Source organism: Magallana gigas, chromosome 6 (assembly GCF_963853765.1).
Source record: "Magallana gigas chromosome 6, xbMagGiga1.1, whole genome shotgun sequence".
Lineage (NCBI taxonomy): Eukaryota > Metazoa > Mollusca > Bivalvia > Ostreida > Ostreidae > Magallana > Magallana gigas.
Window position 1 is genome coordinate 39159378 of NC_088858.1, and position 24034 is coordinate 39183411.

A 24034-nucleotide genomic window follows, 5' to 3' on the forward strand; every position below is an offset into this window, starting at 1 on the left:
ATTATTTTTGCAACATTTTTTTTTTGTAATATCTGTTCATTGAGATTTTGTACTTTCGTTACTGAATGTAACCGATTTGTTACTTCCTGATGTAATATTGATATTAATTTCTTGTATGATATATATTACATATAGGAGGATAAACAATTACAAAGTCGACCTTATAATAACAATAATCTTTTAAAAGTAAATTGGACACAACATTTCCAAAATAATATACAAATTCTATTCAAATACACACGTCATTAAACATTATTCTTATACAACATATATAGTAATTAAATACATAGTTTAAAATTAAGTTATTAAATTAAAGTATCTACCTAAAATCTCATAGATTTTTGATTGGTTAATAAAAATATAATTTGGAAACTTAATGATAGCAATAGCTTTCAAACGTATTTATATACTTTATTTATACATTGATAAGTATATGACACGGTATTCTATTCATCAGAACTATTTATATCATCAATCGAAACTAACTAGCAAACGTTGTCCAATAAAATTTAAGTTATCGGTTTTTATGATTTACTACCACCCGCCTCAACCTTTACCCTGCATGGATTTAAATTACCAGGGATTTTCCATCCAAAAAACTCCTTGAATATCTTTGTTTCGAATCCATTTTTATTTATAGCATTGAAACTATTTAGTTTATACTTTGCACGGAATATGATAACATGGCAGATGCAGAGCATATGATAATAATCTACATTTGGATAAATGTAATGTAATGCAATGGCGTTTCAAGACTTTTTACAAAAAATGCAGTAAACTAAAATAAAAAAAATATTTTTACCCAAGTAAACTTGACGAATCAAACTAGAAGGAGAAAAAAAAACCACACTTATAAAAGTTTGCATGGGTATTTAAACACCTAACTATCTACACATATAAATGTGTATATTTTAAAATGCCACGTCATCTACCTTTCAGATAAATAAACATGTTTTTTGCAATTTTTACGACGACACATGGTGCTTTATATTTATCTGTCTCTACAGACATATATCATTAACAGATGGAAAAGTTGATGTGTGAACATTTTTTACAAAAAATAATCGAGTATGGTCTTAATCAATTGAAAAAAAACCCACTTGTAAATGTTTTGGTTTGAATTCTGTTTTCCAAAAACGTATGATTTATGTTCACACTAATTTTAACACGTCCGCAATATCTGGGGAAAAAATCTGTAATGGTTTGTTTTTTTATTTCATAATGATCAAAATTTGCTGTGATGAACGTTCTTTACGTGAATCTAATTTCCAGGTACATAATTTGACAACTTATATACCGTCCTTACAGGTAGAATTTATAAATAATTGTATATTTTCGTATAATATTCACATTAGCTGTACCATCTTTGTTGTATCTCAAAAACGTATTAAATGCAGCACGTAAACTACAACTATATAAAACATTAGAAAAAATTAACATTAGTTCATTTCTGTATTGGAGAAACGCAATACACAAACTGTTATCTATGTTTAAATATAGATTCGGAAAGTCCAAAAGGTAATATATAGGTAAAGGAAGTTACTATAACTAGTATGAAAAAGAGAATCGTTTGTTTCATATCTTGCCCTTTCCAGGAATCTATTGAAAGTACCTATATACATGCGCACTACGCTACTCACACATTCATTTTCTATACTTTGCAGAGGAAAAGAGGCAACCCACATACTGGATATCGATGTAAGTTTTATTTCAACGATTGCATTATTTACAAAATATGTATCTTTTATAATTTGCAAGCTTAGTTTGCCTGGCAATTTACCATAACTCGATGAGCTCAACGAGAATTTATCCGCAACATCATACATACACGTGATATAATAGGTTGAAGAGCATCTAAATTACCTCGATATTAATAGTTTTATCATTTCTTTCTGTGTTGCATATCCGGGTGACATTTTATCTAGTTGACAAATACTTTTAGAAAGCTTTTCATTTTTTTTTACAATCAAAATAGTCTTTCTTTACTTAAAATAGTTTATTACTACAACACAATCATTTACTAGTTAACTTCCTTTTCTATCTAAATAGTACCATATAAAGTATATTTTGGAAATCATTGTTTCGCGTAGATTTTTAAGAAACTTTCATGTCTGACTGGGAAAACCAGACTTCAGAGTTTTAGCCAATCAAAACCAAGTTCGAAGTTCTTTACTATTTATTCCCCTTATTTTGAATTGCTGCCAAAATCCGACTTTAGACTTTGTGTCGTCTGATAGTAAAAAGACTCAAAATAAACAGATAGGCTTTCACAATCCATTCGAAAATGAAAGAAGGAATGACATACTTGTAGTTTCCTATATATCATTTAAAAAAATAAATGTTAACAGTTATTTGTACATAAATTTACCTTAATACACTTACCTGTGTCCTATTTTAATGAATATCTGTACATGAAATAGTATGCGACATAATACGGAGACCCCTTTTTTGTCAACCGGTTGTAATTCGTATCTATCATGGCTTGCCGAGTCGTAGATAATGTATTGTATTTCCATCTGCTCAAATACAGTATTTGGGTGTGTGATGAAAAGGGGGATAAATGTATCAACTAAAATATAGTTTTCAACTTTTTTGTTATTATAATCAAGGTTTTCGCGTAATTATTCAAACAGATGTGAAATATGGTACATATGTGACTAACTATCAAAAAATCTGATCCTATAAAGGAAAAAAACAACACCACAAGACATTAAAGATCGGTTTATAGGCATACTTTATGTTTAATTATCACTTAGTGTAACATAAGTCGGAATTATTTCAACAGATTGTGACTTTTACCTCTTATCACAGCATAATGATAGCTTTACATTAGCATGTCATATCAAATGTTGCAATGTTTTATTTGTATTGATTATCTTTTCATTTGTAATGAATAATTTTCTATTTTCATGTCTTAAAGCTATTAATTTATAAATTTTTATTATTTTTGAATAATATATATTTTATGATCTTTCATTTGAATTTCATTTTTTTTTTCGTTTGTCTTACCAGTTTGTATATGATCTGATTATAATAATAAAATCCCTTCCAATACCAAAACTCACATGGTATAAGATAAAATTAATTTGTTCTACATAATGAATAAAAATTCAAAAATAAGAATGAAATAAACGAAAATATTAAAACAATCCTTTTAATCATTTATAACTTTAAAAGTATAGTAAATATTCTAATACGTATGTTTGCAATTTCATCATTTAAAAGCAATGGTTGACTTTATGACCTTTCAAAATCTCAAAGTATTGCCATATAAGGAAATCTTCTTTCACAGACATATGGAAAACAGCCAAAAAAAATGAGATGTTGCAATATTTCCTGTTTCAAAAAAAAACACATTCAAAAACGACTTTTAAACGATTATTAAGTATACATATTTCATGACAAAAAGAAAAAAAGCCTTACGAAAACATTGACAATGTCTCAAGACCGAGCTGAAGACATCAGAGAAATCAGGCACAAGTAGTGACAGACGTACTTGGACTGACAAGTAAATGGAAAAACAATAAAAGTATTTTTTGTCGGAATTAATAATCCTTCAAGCAGATTTTTAATATCTTTCTTTTTATCATTTCTTAAGAATTTAAAATGGGGATAATAATTTTACGGTTAAACACTCCTTGCGATTCCATCTTTTCATTTCGACAATGCAAGTAGAAAATATAGAATTCAAATGATAAAATGCAAATGAAATACAAATAAAAAAGTTATACATTATAATAGGAAATTAAACAAAGCAATTTAAATTGAAAATAATTTTATTACTATTATTCCTATTTAGAAAACGTTACTGGAAAATATCAAATTTCGTAACCTTTAACACGCCTTACATTGATTATTCCAAAAGGTAATGTTTATGCATGTGTCAAAAAGCTTTGAGTTTCTTAATCCTCTTAATTTTGGGTTGTTTATTGGGGTTTTTTCTTGAACTAAATATTAACTACCCACCCAAAACCCCTAAAACAACCTACTACATACTTATTATCGTGACTTATTTGTAATATAAAGAGTGTATCTAAAATTAAGTTGTATTTTTCTTGCAACGTTTAATATAGTTAAAAAGCCGTTGTAGTAATGGTATCATCCTTACAATTCATAAAATAGATAAACAATATTCCTATCAATATATCATACAAAGTAGTTTAAGCAACAAAAAGCATTCTCATTCTGACATCCGTTGAAATGGATTGTTGCTTTTGTGCCGGTCTTTGGCCAAGTACTAGAGAAAGTTGACTTATTTCTAGCATAATGGTGTCTAAAGTCAAGTTTTAGAAAAAAAAAATTCATGATCATAACGAACAGACAGAAATATTTTATAATACTATTCTGAATATTTTTCTAAAGGGTTGAAGGGACAACACCCGTCTTTTATTTTTGGTTTCTTTTTTTTTTCTAGCACGCAACGCAAAAAGGGTGGTGCGTTAGGATTTAGGAAGAAATGGGAATAGAAGTTTACGAACAAAAGGATGTTAGGGTTCTGAAATAGATATATTTTTGATTCTGGCGCCAGCATAGCTATGACTTCCAGTTATCATCATAAATACATTACATAAAAGTGATCAGTTTGGATACAAAGCACACAAAATCATGTCATAGCAATAAAATACAACTACATGTAACAGTTTTTCACATATTTAAATTCCTGTGCACGTTACAACATTTTCTTCTACGCATGTTACTTTTCCATTGATGAAACTTATTAATTCATTATTAAATAGAAATATTCGTATCGAAATTTTTATACATTTCGTATTTAAAAAAAAACAACCAAAAAATTGATTTTTAAATATCTAAAATAAAAAAAATAATGCCAGCTCTGTGTATTTAATTTAACTATACTAGGAAATGTAAAGTGTTGAAAACATGTGTATAAGAAATATTTTCGTTTCTTTAATTGAAAAAAAAATGTATATCAGAAACAGTATCTAAACATCCCTTTCCTGTATGATTTTAAAAATAATAAATCTTGCATTCTAATTTCCATAGTCTATATGATAAAAGTATTTGACACATTTCGCAAAATGCCTGTTGAAATAATTTCTCTCTTTTAATAAAACATATGAAGTTATAAAATAGAGCAAGTGGTGGACATGTACCATCATATTTATCTTATGATCGAAATCAACTATTTTTCAGCGATTAACTTCCTTAAAAGTTCATGTACTATAAATGTTTATGTTATGCGTCACGTAACACTGAAAATATACACGTACATATCATATTATAATAATTGACAAGAAATTTAGTTTTCTAAAAAGATATACAGATAAGGGATAAGTAATTCACCAACAAAATTTAGGATTTTCCTTGTATATGAACATGTTTTTTATTCTAAATATTATTGAGTATTGCTTTAATTTCAAGATGTGTTTCACAATTATAAAATTTTTATAAAAAAGGTTTCCAAATGTTCTCTTAACACTGTTCAAGACACAACATTTGTTTTAATTGACCAAAAGGTTCCAGTGAAAATCAAAACTATAACTGTTAACAGACGGACAGGTGCTTGAACCTTAAGCGAAGAGAAGCTAAAATACTTGTTAGTTTTCTTAAACGATTTTGGTACTTTTTTTTTTTACTTTAAAAGCCAAGTCTTCCTTGTACTTTGCAATGTCAGTCGACCGAATTTACACATGTATTTATTTCCTCTGTACTTTAAGAGGAAATTGTCCATGATTTTGTTAAAGCGATATTTCGGTGAATGATGTAATACTTATATCAATACTATTTATTTAATTAATTAATTAATTGTTAAAACAGTAAACATATTTTATTAAAAACATCGAAATAAAGTGTCTTGAATAAGGCATAATAAGGAATAAGAGACATGTTCAACCCCAATGTTCTTATATATTTAATTATAAAAAAACGATGACAACGAAGTTATATTAAGCGCTTTATTTTCAAACGTTAATCATAATCCTTACACAAACGAAATGCAGTTATATATTGATAAAAATGCAGTAAATAGTTGATACTTGTTATTTAATGGCTAATAAGAGAAATATTCAGAGAACAAGGAAACGCTCATCTAACCGTCCTTGCTGTGCAGTGGTAGAGCAAACGTGCTTATTCCGGTCTTGAGTGAACGGAAATTTAAATCCCTTCAGCAAAGGAAACTGATTCTTTCTCCATATGAATCCCCGTGGGGCCTCGTTCAAAAATCACATGAAGTTCTGTGTCACAGACGGTGATTGTACGATTAATTTTCGTCACTATATAATAACAGGCAAATTATGTAGATCTGAACAAAAAAAAATTATAGAATTGCAAAATTATTTCATATAAGGTTAGTAAATGTACGACAATTGCATTATACCATCTACAATGATAATAAAAGTAATATTTTATATATTCACGAGAATAAATGACCTTTCACAGATTAAACGTCTGTCATGCCACTTCCCCCGTTTTAATCTTAACATTTAAACCTTTTTGAAACTTTATTTTTACTCATGAAATATCTAGGGCACCCTTATCAAGTATACTATTATAATGATATACTACTTCTACATATACAAAAGAGAAAACAGGGAATGCAGAGTTGTATACCTTTGAGTTTTACTAGTTGTTTTGTCAGTTATTGGTGCTTTTGTTTCTACTTTTGTTATTTCATTCATTTATATTGGTGATACCTCTTACCAACGATAGTTAAATAAAGAATACAGATGGTTAAATCATTGGAAAGTATTCCGTTTTGATAAGATATTGATGCATCATCTTTTGATTTTTTTTTTGGCGTGGTCTCAGGGATTTCCAGTTTTGAGAGTCACCTATTTGCATTAGCGTGGTCATATATGACATAAAACCTGTAAAAGGCAATGATAACAATAGTAGCTGAAGTTAGTCATTAAGTTTCATCTTCTTTACATTAGGAAATCAGGGCTTCTTACAGCTGGTCTAACAAAGTAGACAGTCAGTCTGCATTTAATCTAACGGTAAGACTTTAGAAAACTTTTCTTCTTTTTAAAAAATCTGCAGGGGAGGTTTTTTTGAGTGGAGTAAAACACACCTGGGCACCAGGCCCCCGCAGAGTGACTTAAGTAAGGCCCTCTTTAAAGCCCTTTCAAAAATTAGCGACCGATGCAAGTTCAAACTGCAGTTGCAAAATAGAACTCAATAAATGAAAGTACAGTCCATAATTGAGGGACAAAACATGTAACAAGGAAATTCGATATCACTTTGTTGACATTTGAAACGTTTGGCGTTTCAAGGTTTTGATATCTTTAATAATATGATTTGACCCAATATCCTAAATTACCACTGACACGTGGGTAAATAAATATAGACTACGCCTCTAGTGTATCCTAGGTAAATGGGTTCTTTGTTCATGCTACACTTGCGTGTCAATATGGATTTCAATATCAAACTGGGTTTGATCATTTCATACAAATCAGTTAAAACTTCTTTGCGGAGGAAAAAAATATCTTTGAACTATAATTCTCTATCCGATGTTATTGCCCCCAGAAACCCCATAATAATGTTTATATTCAATGAGGTTTTAATTTCTTTTACTAATGTAAACCAAATGTTATGAAATAGCTATCAAGGAAAGGGGTAAAGGTAGACATAACATAAAAAATAATAAGATGGAACAATCTTCTTAAGGTTCTGTTACCAGTAACACAAAGGAACAAAGACACTTTTGACTGCACAATTAGAAGCGATTAACTGACAATCAAACACAAAGTCGAAAGAAAGAGACGTGCGTAATAGATATATTAGTGTGGATGGGTTTATAAAGCGCCCGTCTATGTTGACACTCATTTGTCATCTAGCCAAAACGTTACCTCAATGATTGAATCCTTTCCGCGGAGCTATTAGTATATGAATTTTGACATCGCCAGAGGCAGACAAGGAGAATAACGTAGGCCTGCGATGCACTCGATAGAAATTGAGATATCGCCATGGCGGTACCTAAGAATTTCATACCTATGTCAAAAGTAGTAAGAATAACAAACGTGACATTGTTTGAAATCGGTGGAGGTTTTTATCTCCACCTTTTAATAGCTTTTGATTAGCGATTGTTGAACCCAGGAGTATGATTACATACTTCCTCTCTTGGCAGCTTGTAGTGCAATCACCCAGGTCGTTAATAACGCTGTAGAGTCATCCCATCATATTGAGGATGGATGGATAGGAACATGTATGGCATCCTCCCTGATGAATTCTCTTCAGTGATGTAATTAATGAAAGTTTTCTTTGTAATATTATGAATACCCCTAGTTCTTATTCATTGTTTGCATCATTGGTTTTAGAGGATTTCATAACAAGAGCTTTTTATCAAATGTATCTTATATAGCATCTTATCAAATCATAATTTTTTTTTTAACTGAACTGCTAACGAGAGGGAAATTACAGTATTTTGAAACAGTCCTTAGAAAAACATAACCTGTACTAATCAATATATTTCCGTTGTCATACACTATAACGATGACAGAAACCACAAACCTATATGATATGATGGTACTAAGGAAATGCAGCTTTTGTTTACTCGTTATCATTTTATTTACACTAAAGATTAAGCCTTAAATTCCTTTTTAATTTTTTTTAATTTCAATAAGGCAGGTTTTAAGTGACGTGGTTATTGCTCTGATTAGTAACATGTATTGTTTGAAGTTATATTTGAAAACAAACGGAAAATTAACGACATGAGTACTCTATTTAAAGATCGTTTAAACAAGATAAAAGTTGTTAAGTTGTTGCAACCTAATTCATTGCTAGATTGTAGTCATTTGCCAAAATATCTTTCCGGCGCTCCATTAGGATAGCAAAGGTCAAGAACAGATGTAACTTTAGTTTTGATATTGCATAAATCTATTTTTACGCAAATATGATATGAATATTGATACAACGTTTGTATCTATAACTCTTTTCTATGAGTTATACGTGTATAAAATTAAGCACGATTAACTAACATTAACAGCAACCAAATTTGTTCCCTATACATGTATATGTACATCGGTTCAACGATCATATTTTATAAACCTCTCTGTTTGAAACACTCTCAATATTTTCTAAATTAACCGTTCAGTTTCTTGTTTACAAATCCACACATATATTTGCAAATACAAAATGTTGGAATCTGCAATGGACGACTCTTTTATTAACATTTTTTAATTTTATGAGGTACGGGTCTTTTATGAATTTTATAAAAGACCATGACTTATTAATATATATTCAAGCCGGGGGAGGCACGCGTTTTATACATTGTGTTTGAAAAGTGCAGCCTATATCAGAGATCGGCTGATTGCTGACCGAGAAGCTGTAACAATGATTTCCTGTTTTCTTCTGACACGTAAGAGGGGGTTTGACACGATTTGAACATGTTCCAACGACCCAAAATAACAAGAAGAATTATGAGTAATGCGTGTCATAAAAATAAGGCTAAAAGATGACATCCCTGCTCATAACTTCTGCAGAAAAATAGTAGAATGATATTTGTGTAATTTTTTTTTCATTCAGATTCATTATCCATCAATTATCTTAAAACACGACATGACATTCTTATCAAGTTACAACTATGTATTCATAGTTGATATAATTATTACAATTTTTGACTGTGATTTTACTGTTTCATTCGCACAATTTTAAAGATAGCATAATTTTAAATTCAAAGCTTGTCAATATTAACAAATTATATTACCTATTAAATATAGTTTGAAGTAAAACTTAATAATCATTAAAAGATAAATTAACAGTATACGTAAATATGTTTATAAAATACATGCTAATGTGGTATTCAATAGTTTAATACATACTTAGATTTAGTGTGTGTGAAAAGTTACGACACAAAATTCAGAGCCAGTATTTTATCATATTTACCTCTGTAAGTATGTGAGTGGCAGTTGAAATCTAACACATTTATAACGATATTTTCTGCTCAGAATTATAATGATTTTTTTAAATACAGAGTATAGAGAAATGTGTTGTTAGGGAAATCAACATTTAAAAAAAAAAATCAAGTAAGTTGTTTTACTTTAAAGTTTTGTGCTGGATGGGTAACAGATGTGTCATTAAGTAAAATGAAAGGTCTACACTAAATCTAAAAAAAAATGGGTGACAAATGCTTCGTATTGAATAATACAACCTGTCATCTGGTAACATCAGGTGACATAATCCAGGTGGTCCCTGTAACGCCCCCAGTTTATAAAACGGTCAGAACATTCTGGTGAATATGAAGGAGGCTTGGTAATCAACAAATTTTTAAATATAATTTTTGCTATAAACTGTTATTTAGTAAAGAAAAAATCCAAATATTATAAAATTTGAAGACTTTCCTATATCTATACGCAGATCTCATTGTCTTAATAAAGAAAAATATTACCTATATATATGGCAACGGCCATCCAGCGCTTTTAAATGGACTTAGACACGATTTGACATCAAATTTAAAATTCAAAATTCAAAATTTTATTTCTTTTTTTTTTTTTTTTTTTTTTCATATTTTGTGTTTAAAATGGTTTACTTGTGCATTTTGATTGATTGACCAAAATTTAAAAATACTTCTCCAGTGTTATGATAACATTTATAAATAATATTTTGTTTGAAAATATTTTATTGTGTTAACCCATTTACAAAATAGGAACAAGATCTAATATCATGAACAACTTACAAGTTTATCTCTTGGTGTGAAATTAACAGTTACAATTTCGTGTAATTACACAGTAGAGAGCATTGACAAGTGGCGCGTGTGTATTGTCAGTTTGTTTAAATATTAAGTGCTTAGAAAAGAAAGGTGCTCACATATAAGAACACTAATATAAAGTATACTTAATGTTGCGAGTCCTTTGTGGCAGCTTCCCCAAGTCTAATGGGTTTTATACAAAAGAATGAGTGTTCCATTTTGATATACCGTATTTTGCAAACATGGTAAACACCTTTTTTCTACCCGGGAAACTTTTTTTTACGATTTTAATGCATGATTTGTTTTAATAAATGAAATTTGTCAATGAATAAAGGTATTTAGATGGTTTTCATATAAGATAAAGAAAATACTTCATATCATTTAACCGTATATGCATCTAATTATGGAAAAATAAACATTTCAATTAAATTTCGAGTGAATTTTCATTTTCCATATTTCCTTCTTTTGTGAACTACGTTCACATTTGACAAAAACGTATGATGTGTATTCTATTAATTTTTTTCTTCGAAAAAAAAAAAACCTGGCTTCAATGCATATTCTCAATATAAGTGCATATAACATGGATGGTTTCCTCATTAGAGTTTTATTATTTTAAGTAACCCAAAATATTTACTGTCATAATTAAGTCAAATCTGTCGCAAAAGTTAGCGAGCCGTTTCCTGTACAGTATATCACGCGGGGTCGTCATTCCGTCATGTCTATATATATGTGTCAACAGAAACAAGATTGAGGGTATGTAACTTTAACGAAATTTTAATATTTTTTCTAGAATTTTCTCTAAACTGTAAAATTCAATGTATTTCATATGAAATATGAAATAGATCTACATGTATTTCAGGCACCATGCTAAAGTTAATTATTTGGCATCATTGCAAGTCAGTGTTGGTTTATATGCCAGTGGATGGCCTGAGATAATGGTTATTTGACAGTTAGATTTTATTTCCATCTTCGTATTGAGAACGATTTAATTTTACACAACATGACAGCATGCCAGTAACATGTAACAAAGAAGCAGGAAAAAATTGTTATTTGTAATGTTTGTTTTACCGCTGTGTCCTTTCTGATATAATTTATTTCAACAAAAAATAAATTTAAATAAACTACAACAATAATCTCGCGTTTTATATTTTATTTCTTAAAATAAATTATATAAGAAAGGACAGTCAAATAAGCCAGGGAAATTAAAAAAATATTTGCTACAACCTTTTAAAATATGACATCAAAAATCGTTTTACTTAAAATAAGTAAATAATAGGAGAAACTATTCACAAATGGTGATACATAATTAATAAAATGAATGGAAAGTAAAAATAAATGAGGATTTTAAACTCTCTTTAATCATTTGATTAATGAGTTGTAACGCTGGTAAATACCAGTTAATTTGTGTCGCATTAAGATTTATATCCCAAAGTAAAACAAAAACCACGGATTTCAATTGCGGCTTCAACAAAAGATCAATGGATCCGAAATTTTAAGAAAATCTAAAATAAAACAAAAAAGAGATATCGCTATGAACTGTCGCCCGGAGATTTCGTTCGGTCAACAGTCGATAGAATAAACGATATGAAATCATGATGTCCTCAGGCAAATGTAACAGTCTATGGATCTTATTGTTATGAAATCATCGCATTTTATTTTTCGAGAGAGAACCCCGATATGAAATAAAGCTATTTCACAGTCTTGACCAATATTTTTGGGATCGTCACACGGTCTCTGATCCAAAGCTACAGCTTTGTGGATGCAATAATTCCATTAACCTTTATCATTTCAATTATGGAACATTTCGGGTTGATGTGCTCTACTTCTGGTGGGAAAGCACAAATAGTATGATTGCATTGTCAAAAATGGTTTAAAGAAGTTTTTCTTTACTAAGAAAAACAATGCAAAATGAAAAAGTAAACATAAAAATGAAACCTTTATTAAATTTCAATCAAAATTTTGAAATTTAGAGTAAAGGAAAAATGGGAATGTGAGCATCAAACATGGCCTTCTGGTAAATATTTTCATTCATACGGCCTGTTATATCTATAATTACTTCTAAACCGTTTACATAAAGTTTCCTTCTCAAAAAAATCAAAATATCAACCAATCAACTTTCCACATTTATTTAGTCGTACTGTTTTTTTTTCTTCTAGATAACAATTTTGCAATTAAAAAAATACAAAAATTTGCGATTAAATCGTGCAATTCGCCATAATCAAATGCAGATACCATTCTAGGAAAGTTAAATAAGTGTTAAATGCTTTATTCTAAAAATAGATGTAATCATCATTGCCCGATTTTTATCAGTATTCATAAAGTACTCAGTAACTTGAAACACTTTGCATTATGCTTCAACTCTGCAAAACAACACTGAATTTCTCTAGGAGAGAAAATTTACAGAAAAGTTATAAAACTTAAATTTTGCACAATTGATTCAAAGAGAAGGGACTGTGCGAAAACTCTACCTCCTCGGACCATCAATGCTGTAAAAAAAACCTTAAGAGCGCGAAAATTCTCTATTGCGTCATCTGTATCTAACCAAGGTCAAAGCTTTGGCGGGATATATTTTCTCAAATGCTTGCCATAACTGGATAAAACAAAATATCGACGACAGTGGTGAGGTAAAGGGCTTACGCTTAATTATCAATAATTAAGGTGCATGTTATCCTGATTGAATGTTTTAACATATATTTGCATATTTGAAATTGATTTTAGAATTACAGCATGGAAGATTTTCACCATACGTTAATCAATGCACTTATCTTATATGAGCTATTTAATTACTAGTAATTATTTAAGAAAAAGCTATTATCAAATAGGGTTTGGAGTTAAAAATTATTCTAATAATTCTGAAATAAAATTTTAATCTTAGACTACTCCACTTTGTACTGTAACATAGACAATATACGTACATTAAATATAAAGATTTAATAAAAGTTAAAACGGTGAATTTTAAAACACTTTTTAAACTCTAGAATACTACATAAAGAAGGATTTTTTTCTATCCATTAAATATATTGTTAACAGAATTGCAGATTATAATTCTTAATGTTTTTAAATGAACGCAAGGTAAAGTTTCAATTTCAGAATTTGGTACAAATGTTTAATTCAAATAGTTTATGTTTTCAGGCTCTTGCAACTTCCATCTAAATATTTTACCAACGTCAATTCATTATGAAAAAAAAAACTTTTCATTTAGTGACTTGAGATTTTTCAATAGAATATAACAAAGTTAATGCGCTGTTGTTGTGGTTTTTTTTTTTTTTAAATTGGTAACAAGTAACAGTGAGTATAATAAATCAATGAATATAAAAAGGAGACTGATATAAAAGTCCGCATCGTCACTTATCTTTTTCAATTAGTATTTTAACGATGTCGCATCAAAGACGATTTGATTTGAGTGCAACAATTAATAATTCAACGCATTCAATTCCATCGAGTTCAAAGTACAAAACAATTTTGTTACTTCCTTATTTTATATTTTTTTCAATATTTTTTTCTGTACGAACTTGGTCTCTATTTTGCTCTCGGCTCTGACTCACGGTAGAACATACAAATCGTTCGACGTTTTCCATAAGTTAGTAATCGGAACCGACAAACCCTCTGAACTTCATGCTCGAGTAAACAATTGTTGATGAGTTGTAAATATATGTCACTCGTTACAAACCAACAACATCGGTGCAGGTGCGTGGCAGGGATAAGAATAGAAACTTCACAAAGAGACTGAAATTTACCGTCAATACAAGTATACACAATGATTCATGCATTTGCTTCCGTTCGTATCCATGGTGAATTTTACATTTACTACCCCGACTGGTGTCCGAACCATCACTTATACGCCATTATCATGAAAATTAACGAGAAATTTATCAGGTGTCTGGGGGAGAAATTGAAAGAAATTCAAACAAAGCGGCTGCTTGTGTTTATGTTTCTTATATATCTTGTTTTGACGTCCAAGCAACAAGAGAGAGGCAGCTTTATTTATAGATAATTGACCTCGACGTGGAGAGAGAAATAAGTTCACACGTTTAATGCGCATGCAAATGAATATGCTAATAACCGATGTTTAATACACAAACGTCAGAGCCTGTGTTTTGTTCTCCACGCTTCATTTCGATCGAGAATAGACAGACTCGACGAAGATGAAAAATGCCCCCAGGAAAGTTGTCCTTAGTGTCAGTGTTAACTCACTCTCTACCTGGTCCACATAGGACAGACACCTATCGTGTCAGTGGACCACTAGCGAGTGTCCCAGATTACGAGCTTAGCCTAAATATAACCTTGTTTATATATTATGAAAGACCTGGAAATCCCCTTCTAGGCCAATCTATTTTTGTTGCTGGTGCAATGTTTTGGCCTTGAATTTCAAGTGTATATTGTCTCCAAGGTTCCATGTTGAAAATGATATCAACTAAAGTTTAGTACCGACAGTTTCATGAAACTGTTCGGGCGGTTGCAAAGAATATTTCGAAGTTAGGTTTAGTGTTACTTCTTAATCATCCAATCGCTAGAAAGTAAATCCCGCCCCTCTCTCGTGTCATCAGATCGTTCGCAAGCCAGTACTTGAAAAAAAACTACGATACACACAGCTGATGTGTAGTAATCGCGAGTAGCTGCGCACTGAAATCATTGTTTACATCACAGTGCACGAGCCAGTGGGGCAGATTAAAACTACTGAAGCGCCAAAAAAGTACTTCCATGACAAGGTAAAGTTTAATTATCCCACTTAGTTTTAAATATGCCTGACAAAGAAAATATCCTCCCTTTTGTGTATTGAGTATATATAGATGTATATATATTCATGCACGTGGTCTGCTTGTGTCGACTGTCAGAGGTTTATCGACAAGAAATAAATACTGCGCAATTTATGGCTTAGTGGCGCGTAATGCAAATCAGAAAGTGGTAGGAATTAAATTTTAGGACAGGTACTTCCCAAAACATTGTCACGTGTTTTCTCCTCCTAATAAGTTCCAGAGATTGTGTTTTTGTTGTCATTTGGAATTTGGATGTTGACATATTGACCCATCTATATGGGCCAAGAACAAACACTTTTTGAGATCACTGTAAGGTTTTAAAGGAACACATTTCCTACTTATATGGTAGGTATCTATGATTTTCATTATGTTTTATTGCTACAGTTTCTTTCTATCTCTGTTTATTTACTTTGTTGTACTTTGTTTATTTTGAACACGTGTTAAAGGTATTGCAGATGTTATTGCAATAGCGAAATCATTTGAGAATATCTTGTGCTTATAAGATTATTTTAAATGGTTCTTTTGAAGATTCATTTTTTTGCCAGTCTGATAATTGATTTTTTTACCTGAATAAATCTGATTTATCGTTATTATTTTTTATATCACTTGGATTTATTTTAGAAAGATTTCTTTCATCAGTCTAAACGTGATATGAAACTATTAAATGCCAACTTATGGGTGATTTTGAGGACTTTATTAAACTTGTTTAAAATAACTTTTCGTTAGCCAAAGAAAATACCATGTCACCCAAACAAATAACAAAAAAGTTGAAAATACCATTTTTAAAATTAATAATGAAACTTTTTTAAAAAAAAATTTAAAGATAAAAGCATGTAATTAGTTTAAGCTCAGGCTTAACTTCTTTGTTTATTTTCATTTAATTAATCCATTTCTTTGTTTATTATTATCAATTGATTTTTATTGAACAATTCGTAACCAAATAATGAAACTAAAGAAAGACAATTGTAGGTAAATATCATTTTTTTAATTGGATAATAACACGCCAAAAGGAGAATTTTCTAGCTAATTTGAATATCCTCTGCATAATTGTCTTCTAATTCTAGACATTACACGAGACGTTAAGTTTTCTATCGTGAAAATTACCTGGGCGCATGAAGTCTGGTTTACCTATATGGCTTATCTTTACAAACCAAAGCTTCTGTTTCGGAAGTGAATCGTAATCGTAGTAATAGTAAATGCAGGAGTGCACCGCAGAGCAACGACCCCGTTAAATTCAATTTTCGCCTACAGCGAGTCTCCATTAAATCTCTTTAACCGGAACTTTACAAGGGATTAAACAAATTTAACATGGAACAAAAGGTTGTCCACTTTTAGGAATAACAACAAAAATTGTTCAATTTTAAAAATAAGCGAGGAAATATTTTGAGATATAAAACGGGCGCGCTAATTTGGGGGATGATTCGTAATTAGCACTATCATGTATAGCATGAGTGCGGATGACAGGTATAACGCAATGTTATGCCCAACATTTGATTGGTGCTGACCTGAAGAGCAGCGACAGGTAGGGAAAACGATGCCGTCAGAGTTTCTCTTCGAGCTTGTGCAATACCTGTATCTGTCATCAGCATACAGGGGAGGTAGTTTCAACGCTTGTCCGTGTAAAATTTGACAGCTTTATGGGGCTTACGTCAAGATATCCTTAAGCTTTCTAACAGAGTTTTAGCCCGCCAAAACTTCATTATTAAATGATGAACTCTCAGGTTGCACAATGCACAGTGCCGTGGATTTGTCGTGCTTGAATGTGCAACAGGTAAATTTTCACCTGAAGCTATTTAAAAGTTCTCTGTTATTTAGACAAAGATGCGAGGCGTTTTAATGAGAAACCCTAGACATGCGATGCTATTGATATGGTTACTTTTCGAAAAAGATGTGGATTGATTTGAATTTTACTTTGTCATTAATCCCACGAGCGCGGACGAGCGTCTTCCGTGTTTTATATGCTTATCTGAAAAAATCAAACAACATGTCAATTTTTGGATTCGCTCGTCTGACTATCAATTGGCAAAATAATAATGTTGTCTCTTTAAATCTCTGTTGATAAGTTTACATGCACAGTGGGAAGACGCGGCCCAGTTTTTTGCTTGCTGCACTTTGCTTTGTTGGGTGCGTGACTTGTTCTTACTACATAGATACAACTTAGTGATATAGGTCGCAAAGGCCTTTGAAAAACCCTAACAAAAGCTTGATCTGTGCGTAGACTAGACGTAATTTACCACCTAATACACTGGCTGACTCATTTGCGGTCAAGAGAGATTACTTATTAAATATTGTAATAAGATAATACTTCCAGATCAATGGTCTGAACAAGTGGGAGATCTTTGAAAAAATTAACGATAATAACGTTTAAATTGGTTTTCATTCATTGTGAGGCTCACCACCAAACCTTTTGAAAGTTTATGAAAAGGCTTACAAGGCATTATGATTGGATTACAATTAGGGGACTTTGTCTAATTTGCAACTTAAAACAGGAATAAGGTAAACTTACCAACGAAGAACAAAATCACATTATAACAAAAAGTCTTTTTTATCCTGATCCGAGTTGTTGGAAGAAGTTCTAAACGTCAACTTTGGAGATGTTTTTTTGTTTTCTTTATAAGTTGGTAGCCGTCCAAAAGTTAAGGTAGAGTGAGTCACCTCAATAGTCCAATGTGCCTTAGCGTGCGGTAGTTTCAGAACTTTATAATATATAAAAACTGAAATATAGAAATAAGAGTAGGTTAACAAAGACACTTCTGCACGTGCAAAATTAATAACTATATAATTTATTGCATTGTGAATGGATGAAAGTTGTTTGATAATAGTTATTAAAAATTCCAAGGCATGTTATTATGCAGATGTTCGCTGGAAAATAAGATGTCATAGGTAAATAAACGAGAATAAAATTTGACTTTGATATTCGTTTTGCTTAAAACTTCAAAGAGACATTATTCTTATTCAAAAGAAACCAAAGTTACTTTGTCCTAAAATCATCAACTGATAAAAGATAGTTTTTATTTAAACAAAGTTACGTTTCTGAACTCGATCTGTGTGGACTTCTTGTGTGGTCAGAACTTCAAGGGTAATTAATGGTCATTTCCATGGTCAATCGTTTTCGTTTGGGTTAAATCTGATTAAAAGATCGTGTTAATGTCATAATCTTGGTCTAATACTGTTTACTGATCTCAGCGTTAACTCTGATTAGCCTCTAGTAAGTCTTTAAAGCGATCCCCCTGGCTTTTGCAGTTAAGTTGCAAGCAGCCGACCCGTGCAGCAGCATGTTCTATAACCAGCAACCGCAAATTTGGGGTTTCTACCCACAAACTCATTACACCCCTTCTTATCATTATCATGATGGTTTCAGTAGAAACGGATTTCTTCCTGGAGACAATTGCAATGATTTCAATGCATTTACAGGAAACTTACCGATGATGAGCTCCAGATCCTCGCCTCCTCGCGAACGCCTGGCTTCGTCTGGAAGCGTCCTAAGCGATGACAGCGAGATGATGGAGGGTCTGGACGATGTTGACTTTGAGGTGAGCGACCCTCGGCTTCGAAAGGCTGTGGACAAGGCTGGGAAAGAAAAGAATATCATGCCACTGATTAAAGAAGAACTGCGGCTCTCCATTCTCACCCGGAGAAACAAAGAAGGAAAGGGAGACATTGTCATCGAGGAAAAGAAGCATCAAGTTAAAAGGGCAAGTTTTGTTTAAGGTTTGACAAATAAGATATGTTTTAATAAAAATGGTAATATAAAAATACATAATATAATAATATCTATAACAGATTCTTACGCCTCAAGAGAAAGAGAGGAAACTTCGCCGCCAGGAACAAAACCGACGGGCGGCCAAAAAATGCAGAAAGAAAAAGAAAGACTGTGAAGTTACCATTATGAAGGTACTTCAAATGTTATATTACCAAAAAAAGTAGCAAAGGTTAATTTATTTAAAATATTGATACAAAATAAAAGTTTTAATACTTTTTGAAATCAAACCCTTATTATTTTACTTTAAAAGGCATATAACTCGGAAAAGGACAAGAATCACAATTTGTCCGTTGAAGTCGAGGAATTAAAAAGGGAGAAAGAAAAACTAGAAGAGTTTTGGAGAGAACATATATCAAAATGTTCATTGATCCAAAATCAAAGCACATTCGTGCCCATCCCCGATATCGCACATTTACCCATGCCTTGCAATGCACCCATTTCGCCCTTCGATACCGGTATGTCATCAGCCACAGAGCCAGATACCCCTAATCCAACGACTCCACATACACCCGGTCAAACCTTCAGTTTCTCACCTCTTCCGTTCAGCAGTTATACAGATAACGAAGAAATCTACACCGGAGAAAAGGACGAGTGTCCAACTCACACCGACTTCTCTGGTTTTACTCAACCAAATCTGGACGACTGCTTTGGTAGTGAACTGGAGAACATCGATATAACGCCTTTTGCCAGTTTCAACAATTCTCCAGATTCGTCTCAGTATATGGGCACTGGTCAACTTAACTTTGAGGCCGCATTGCCAAGCAATCCTCAAGAAAGCAATAACCTCACTTCCGACGGAAGTGCAACGACATTGAGTGGACTGGAAGCATTTATAGACTTTCTCCATGGTCAAACTGGCGTTGACGCCAATGAGGACATCACGACAGAAACTGAATGTACCATCGCGTCATCACAGGCATGTGAAATCACTTCCTGCACAGAATTTCACGACACTATATGACATTTATTTTAGATCGACATCAGTCTGCGTCAAACGAAGGTTGAGCACTCATCATTCATAGCGATATGTGTTCAAAGAACAGTATGAAGAAGAAAATACTTTTTGTGCCAGTATGTTGTCTCAAGTCAATTTGAAAACCTACGTTTTTATATACTTTATATTAAAAAATACAACAGTTGATTAACATATACAGGAATCCTGTTACTAGATAATAGACATAAACTGTTGAACCTCTATGTTTTTTTCTCATCATGTTTTACTTTTTTCTTCGTGGTGATAACTTAGTGCTAGATTTAGACTTACTAACAAGTTCTGTAAAGGTATGTATGTATCACGTGACATGCTCTCTGGTCAGAAGTTTTCACAGAAGATCTCCAATAAATGTACATAGTTGGTTTTTTTTTTATCCTTTTTGGATTTTTTGAAATTTTTATCACTCTATATGATTTGCATACATGACGATGTATCAATTTTGTACATAGTTTTTGTTGATTTGTAAACATGTGCCAATGGACCAACAGTCGGGTAGGTTGGTGCATAGTACAAGTGTGAAATATAATTTCATGAATATTCATTATTTTGTCATATGCTCATTATCATATATGACATTAAATGTTTAAATGCACTTTTGTTTTTTTCTGTTTTATGAAAACGAGACTTACGCAAGTACAATCATTGAAGAAAGGGCGACAACTTGAAATTAATGATATAAATTAAATTTACGTGAATTACCAATTATGGTGATAAATATTATGATGGTGATAATCATAATCTTTGAAGGACAACTACTAGTATTTTCTCGGTGAACAATGTCAACAATTGAAGTAGTTCTGTGAATTAGGACTAAGATCCATTAAGAAATGTGAACTTTGAATTCCGGGGGAATATTCAGAACATCGTTAAAGTATGCAATATACGATGAAATACCCTTTACTTTGATGAAAGCAAAATTTGATATACTAGATATATACATGTAGCTGGGGGGATGTGTCAGTTCCATGTGACACAGGAAAATGTCAAACGTTCAACGCTTTGTAGTCGATTATGTAAAAGTAGTAAGTAAGTTTGTTTATATTTGATGACGGAAATTTCATGAAGTACTTACCTGCGAAGAAACTGGACGAGAATGGTACAAGACTTTTGGGGAAATACCCATACCACGTTCGACTGTATTGCCGGCGTCTTCAAAATGTTTTGGAATCTGTGTCCATCTTCTACATTGGTAAAACTTGTTACCTTGTTGAAATATAAAACAGGACTGGTATAAAAAAGTTCCCTCTCCTTTTCTAGATGACAGAAAAATTAACTATACAGAGCAAACTGTATCACATCCTGTATAATGAATTTTTGAAAATAAATTGTGGTATTACCAACCAATAATTAAACATTTCCTTAAAGGAATCTTCAATTTACTTAAAACTGAAGTATTTTTGTAAATTAAAGTCTTTATATTTTATATTCCACAGATATTCACTGCATTTGAAATGATCCAGAAAAAAACACTGGACAGCGAACAACACTTAAAATAATCCATGAATTGCAACACGTTCCAGGTCTCTTCAGTGAAGTATATTTTTTATTCACGAAAGTTTTCATTTTGTATTTAAATTTAGTACGTTCATAGAAATCTATAGTTCCTTAGTAACGGATATTGTGCACTGTTTCCTTAGAAACAGGTAGTAGAGGCGCTACTTTATTAACCAATGAAATTATCTTCACTTTTTTCAAAAAAGGAAGTTAATTTGATTTTTTCACGATAATGTAAATGTTTTTTTTTTATTTTATCTTATGTCTCAATATACACATCGTCATCCAATGAAATGAAAATGACATTTACTGATATTGTAAATAACAGTGAATAATAACGCGTTTATTTGCAACTGATGTCATGTGTTTAGTGGGTTAAAATAAACCCAGGCCGTCTTCAACATTCACTATCTCTACAATACATGTAGATCTAAGCTTAACATATAGCTTTACACTTTTAAAATCTGATAATTTATGAGGATTGTCCCAAAATAGCGTAAATAGATGGCGTACTTCGATTATTTTTTATACAAGAAATGGTCATCTTTTCTGATTTGGACTGAAATGAAAATCTGTAATATCTAATTAAGTGTATGATTTACAAATGATTCTCAGCTATAAGCTGGCGTGTGTTAGAGTGAAAATCTGCCTTATTTTACCTTTCATATACCCTTTTTCGTCGTAGGGGATTTTGCAATTGCGGATTGGTAAGCTAGTAACCTAAAGCTGCCCGACCGTTATCCCTACACCTACATGCATTTGTTTGAGTCGTCTAACTTTATACACAGGTTGGCCACACTATTTAATATAGGATCAAAATTTCAAAACTTTCCATATTTCAAATTAAACCTTTTTTCAAACTATATATTTCCAGTATCTGCATCTAAAATGCAGTTTTTTTTTAAAAAATTTCCTTGGCAAATGTAAGTTTACAAAGCATCTACAGTAATTGAAATACCGTTAGGGAGAGGTTACATAAGTTATAGAACTTGTGCCCAGTCCCTTTGTAATTGTATCACAATAAAAAATGAAGTTGAAACCAAAAACAAAAAACAAAGATCCAAACGATAAATACTTCATATATAGAAGCTAAAAAAATCAGTTTACTGGTGTATCGGACTTACTTGTTCAGGTCTTTAAAAAAGTAAATTGTGATTTTTTGACATATGTTTATTGGTTACATGTACTACTAGAAATGAAATTTGTTAGGATCTAAGAATAATGAGTTTCCGTGTCACGGTAGGCGCTGGCACGATAAAAATCTTACTGTTTCTTTGCCCTGGACATATGACCAAACATAGGTCTTTCATCTGCATCCGGTGACGTATCAATACGAGAATAGGAAATCTCGACGCGGTGCAAAACAATTAACAAATCAAAAATGTGTTCATTTAAAAGTAATCAATTAAATGACTATATTCTTGATCTTGTTTTCCAATAAAAATTGTTAAAGAGGAACTTGATGGAAAAGAGTAAATAAGAAACGGTTGATTTCATCTATCTCAAGTAATACACACCTTGTACTGGATTTCATTTTGCTTGTTCTCCTCTGTATCCCTCGGTATTTGGTCCGCCATTTCTCTGTGGCTATGTCTGAATATAAACATTTAAACGTGATGAAATGTGTCAATATTTCATGCCACCCACCGGTCCAGGTAAGAAATACAGGCGAACCTCATAACGACTAACGAATTCAACGCTACGTTTACCATTAATAGATGCTTTAGCTGGAATAATACTTACACGTGTACATAAATCTTCACTGAATAACATCACACAGAAGTAAAATCTAAAATATTAAGTGTGCAAATGATTTATAGAAATTTATTTTGATCTTGTTCATGTGTTTACTTACAGCGCAATACAAACGACGTGACAGGAAGCTGTGTATACATTGCTCTTGATGAATTGAAGACAACAGGACTTTACTGTTCTTTCGGTCGCAAAACAACACTGTACCGTGGTATAAACAATGATATCAACATATTTTTGCTGTAAAAAAAACACAAAAAAAAGAACATGAAATAGCTATATTTTACGCACAAAAAATAAATAATGAGATCAAACTTACCGATTTGTGCATGTTGTTATCTCACCTCAGTTTAATATGTTCATTATGGAAAAAGATTATCCGCTTAACAAACAGTGCCTACGATAAAAAAAAAATCTTGCTAGTTTAATAAAGAATGTTATGAATAATAATTTTTTTTTTCTAGAATCGTTGATCGAGATGTCATCATGTCTTTCAAGATCACCTCTAAGAAACCCATCGTATGGTGTGAAATAAAATTGCCTGTGCGTACATGAAATTTCTGTTAATCTTTATTATGTCATTTCCTTATTCGATCATATTTTTATTTTTACTTTATTTTGGGGATAAT

General features: G+C 31.6%; 1 protein-coding gene and 1 long non-coding RNA gene across 11 annotated transcripts; one reads left to right on the forward strand and one right to left on the reverse strand.

Moving 5' to 3' along the window:
- The first annotated feature begins 1554 nt into the window (after positions 1-1554).
- LOC105341775 (protein c-Fos) lies at positions 1555-20751 on the forward strand. Of its 4 annotated transcripts, none has more exons than XM_034467964.2 (4): positions 1555-1698; positions 18817-19097; positions 19186-19296; positions 19416-20751. In XM_034467964.2, the coding sequence occupies exons 2-4, from the start codon at positions 18828-18830 to the stop codon at positions 20124-20126; spliced, it is 1092 nt and encodes a 363-aa protein (XP_034323855.2). In that variant the 5' UTR covers positions 1555-1698; positions 18817-18827; the 3' UTR covers positions 20127-20751. The 4 variants fall into 4 exon arrangements, with proteins under 4 accessions (XP_034323855.2, XP_034323858.2, XP_034323853.2 ...); XM_034467967.2 differs by lacking the exon at positions 1555-1698 and adding an exon at positions 12711-13269; XM_034467962.2 differs by lacking the exon at positions 1555-1698 and adding an exon at positions 13928-15354.
- Positions 5902-23515, reverse strand: LOC117688925 (uncharacterized). 7 transcript variants are annotated; one of them, XR_010714660.1, is made up of 6 exons: positions 23397-23515; positions 23171-23246; positions 21232-21362; positions 18826-18972; positions 17909-18116; positions 5902-6262 (listed from the first exon to the last, which is right to left on the reverse strand). It is a non-coding gene; the product is annotated as an uncharacterized lncRNA (long non-coding RNA). The 7 variants fall into 7 exon arrangements; XR_010714662.1 differs by lacking the exon at positions 23397-23515 and adding an exon at positions 23363-23380; XR_010714664.1 differs by lacking the exons at positions 23171-23246; positions 23397-23515 and adding an exon at positions 22778-22796.
- Positions 23516-24034: the final 519 nt, after the last annotated feature.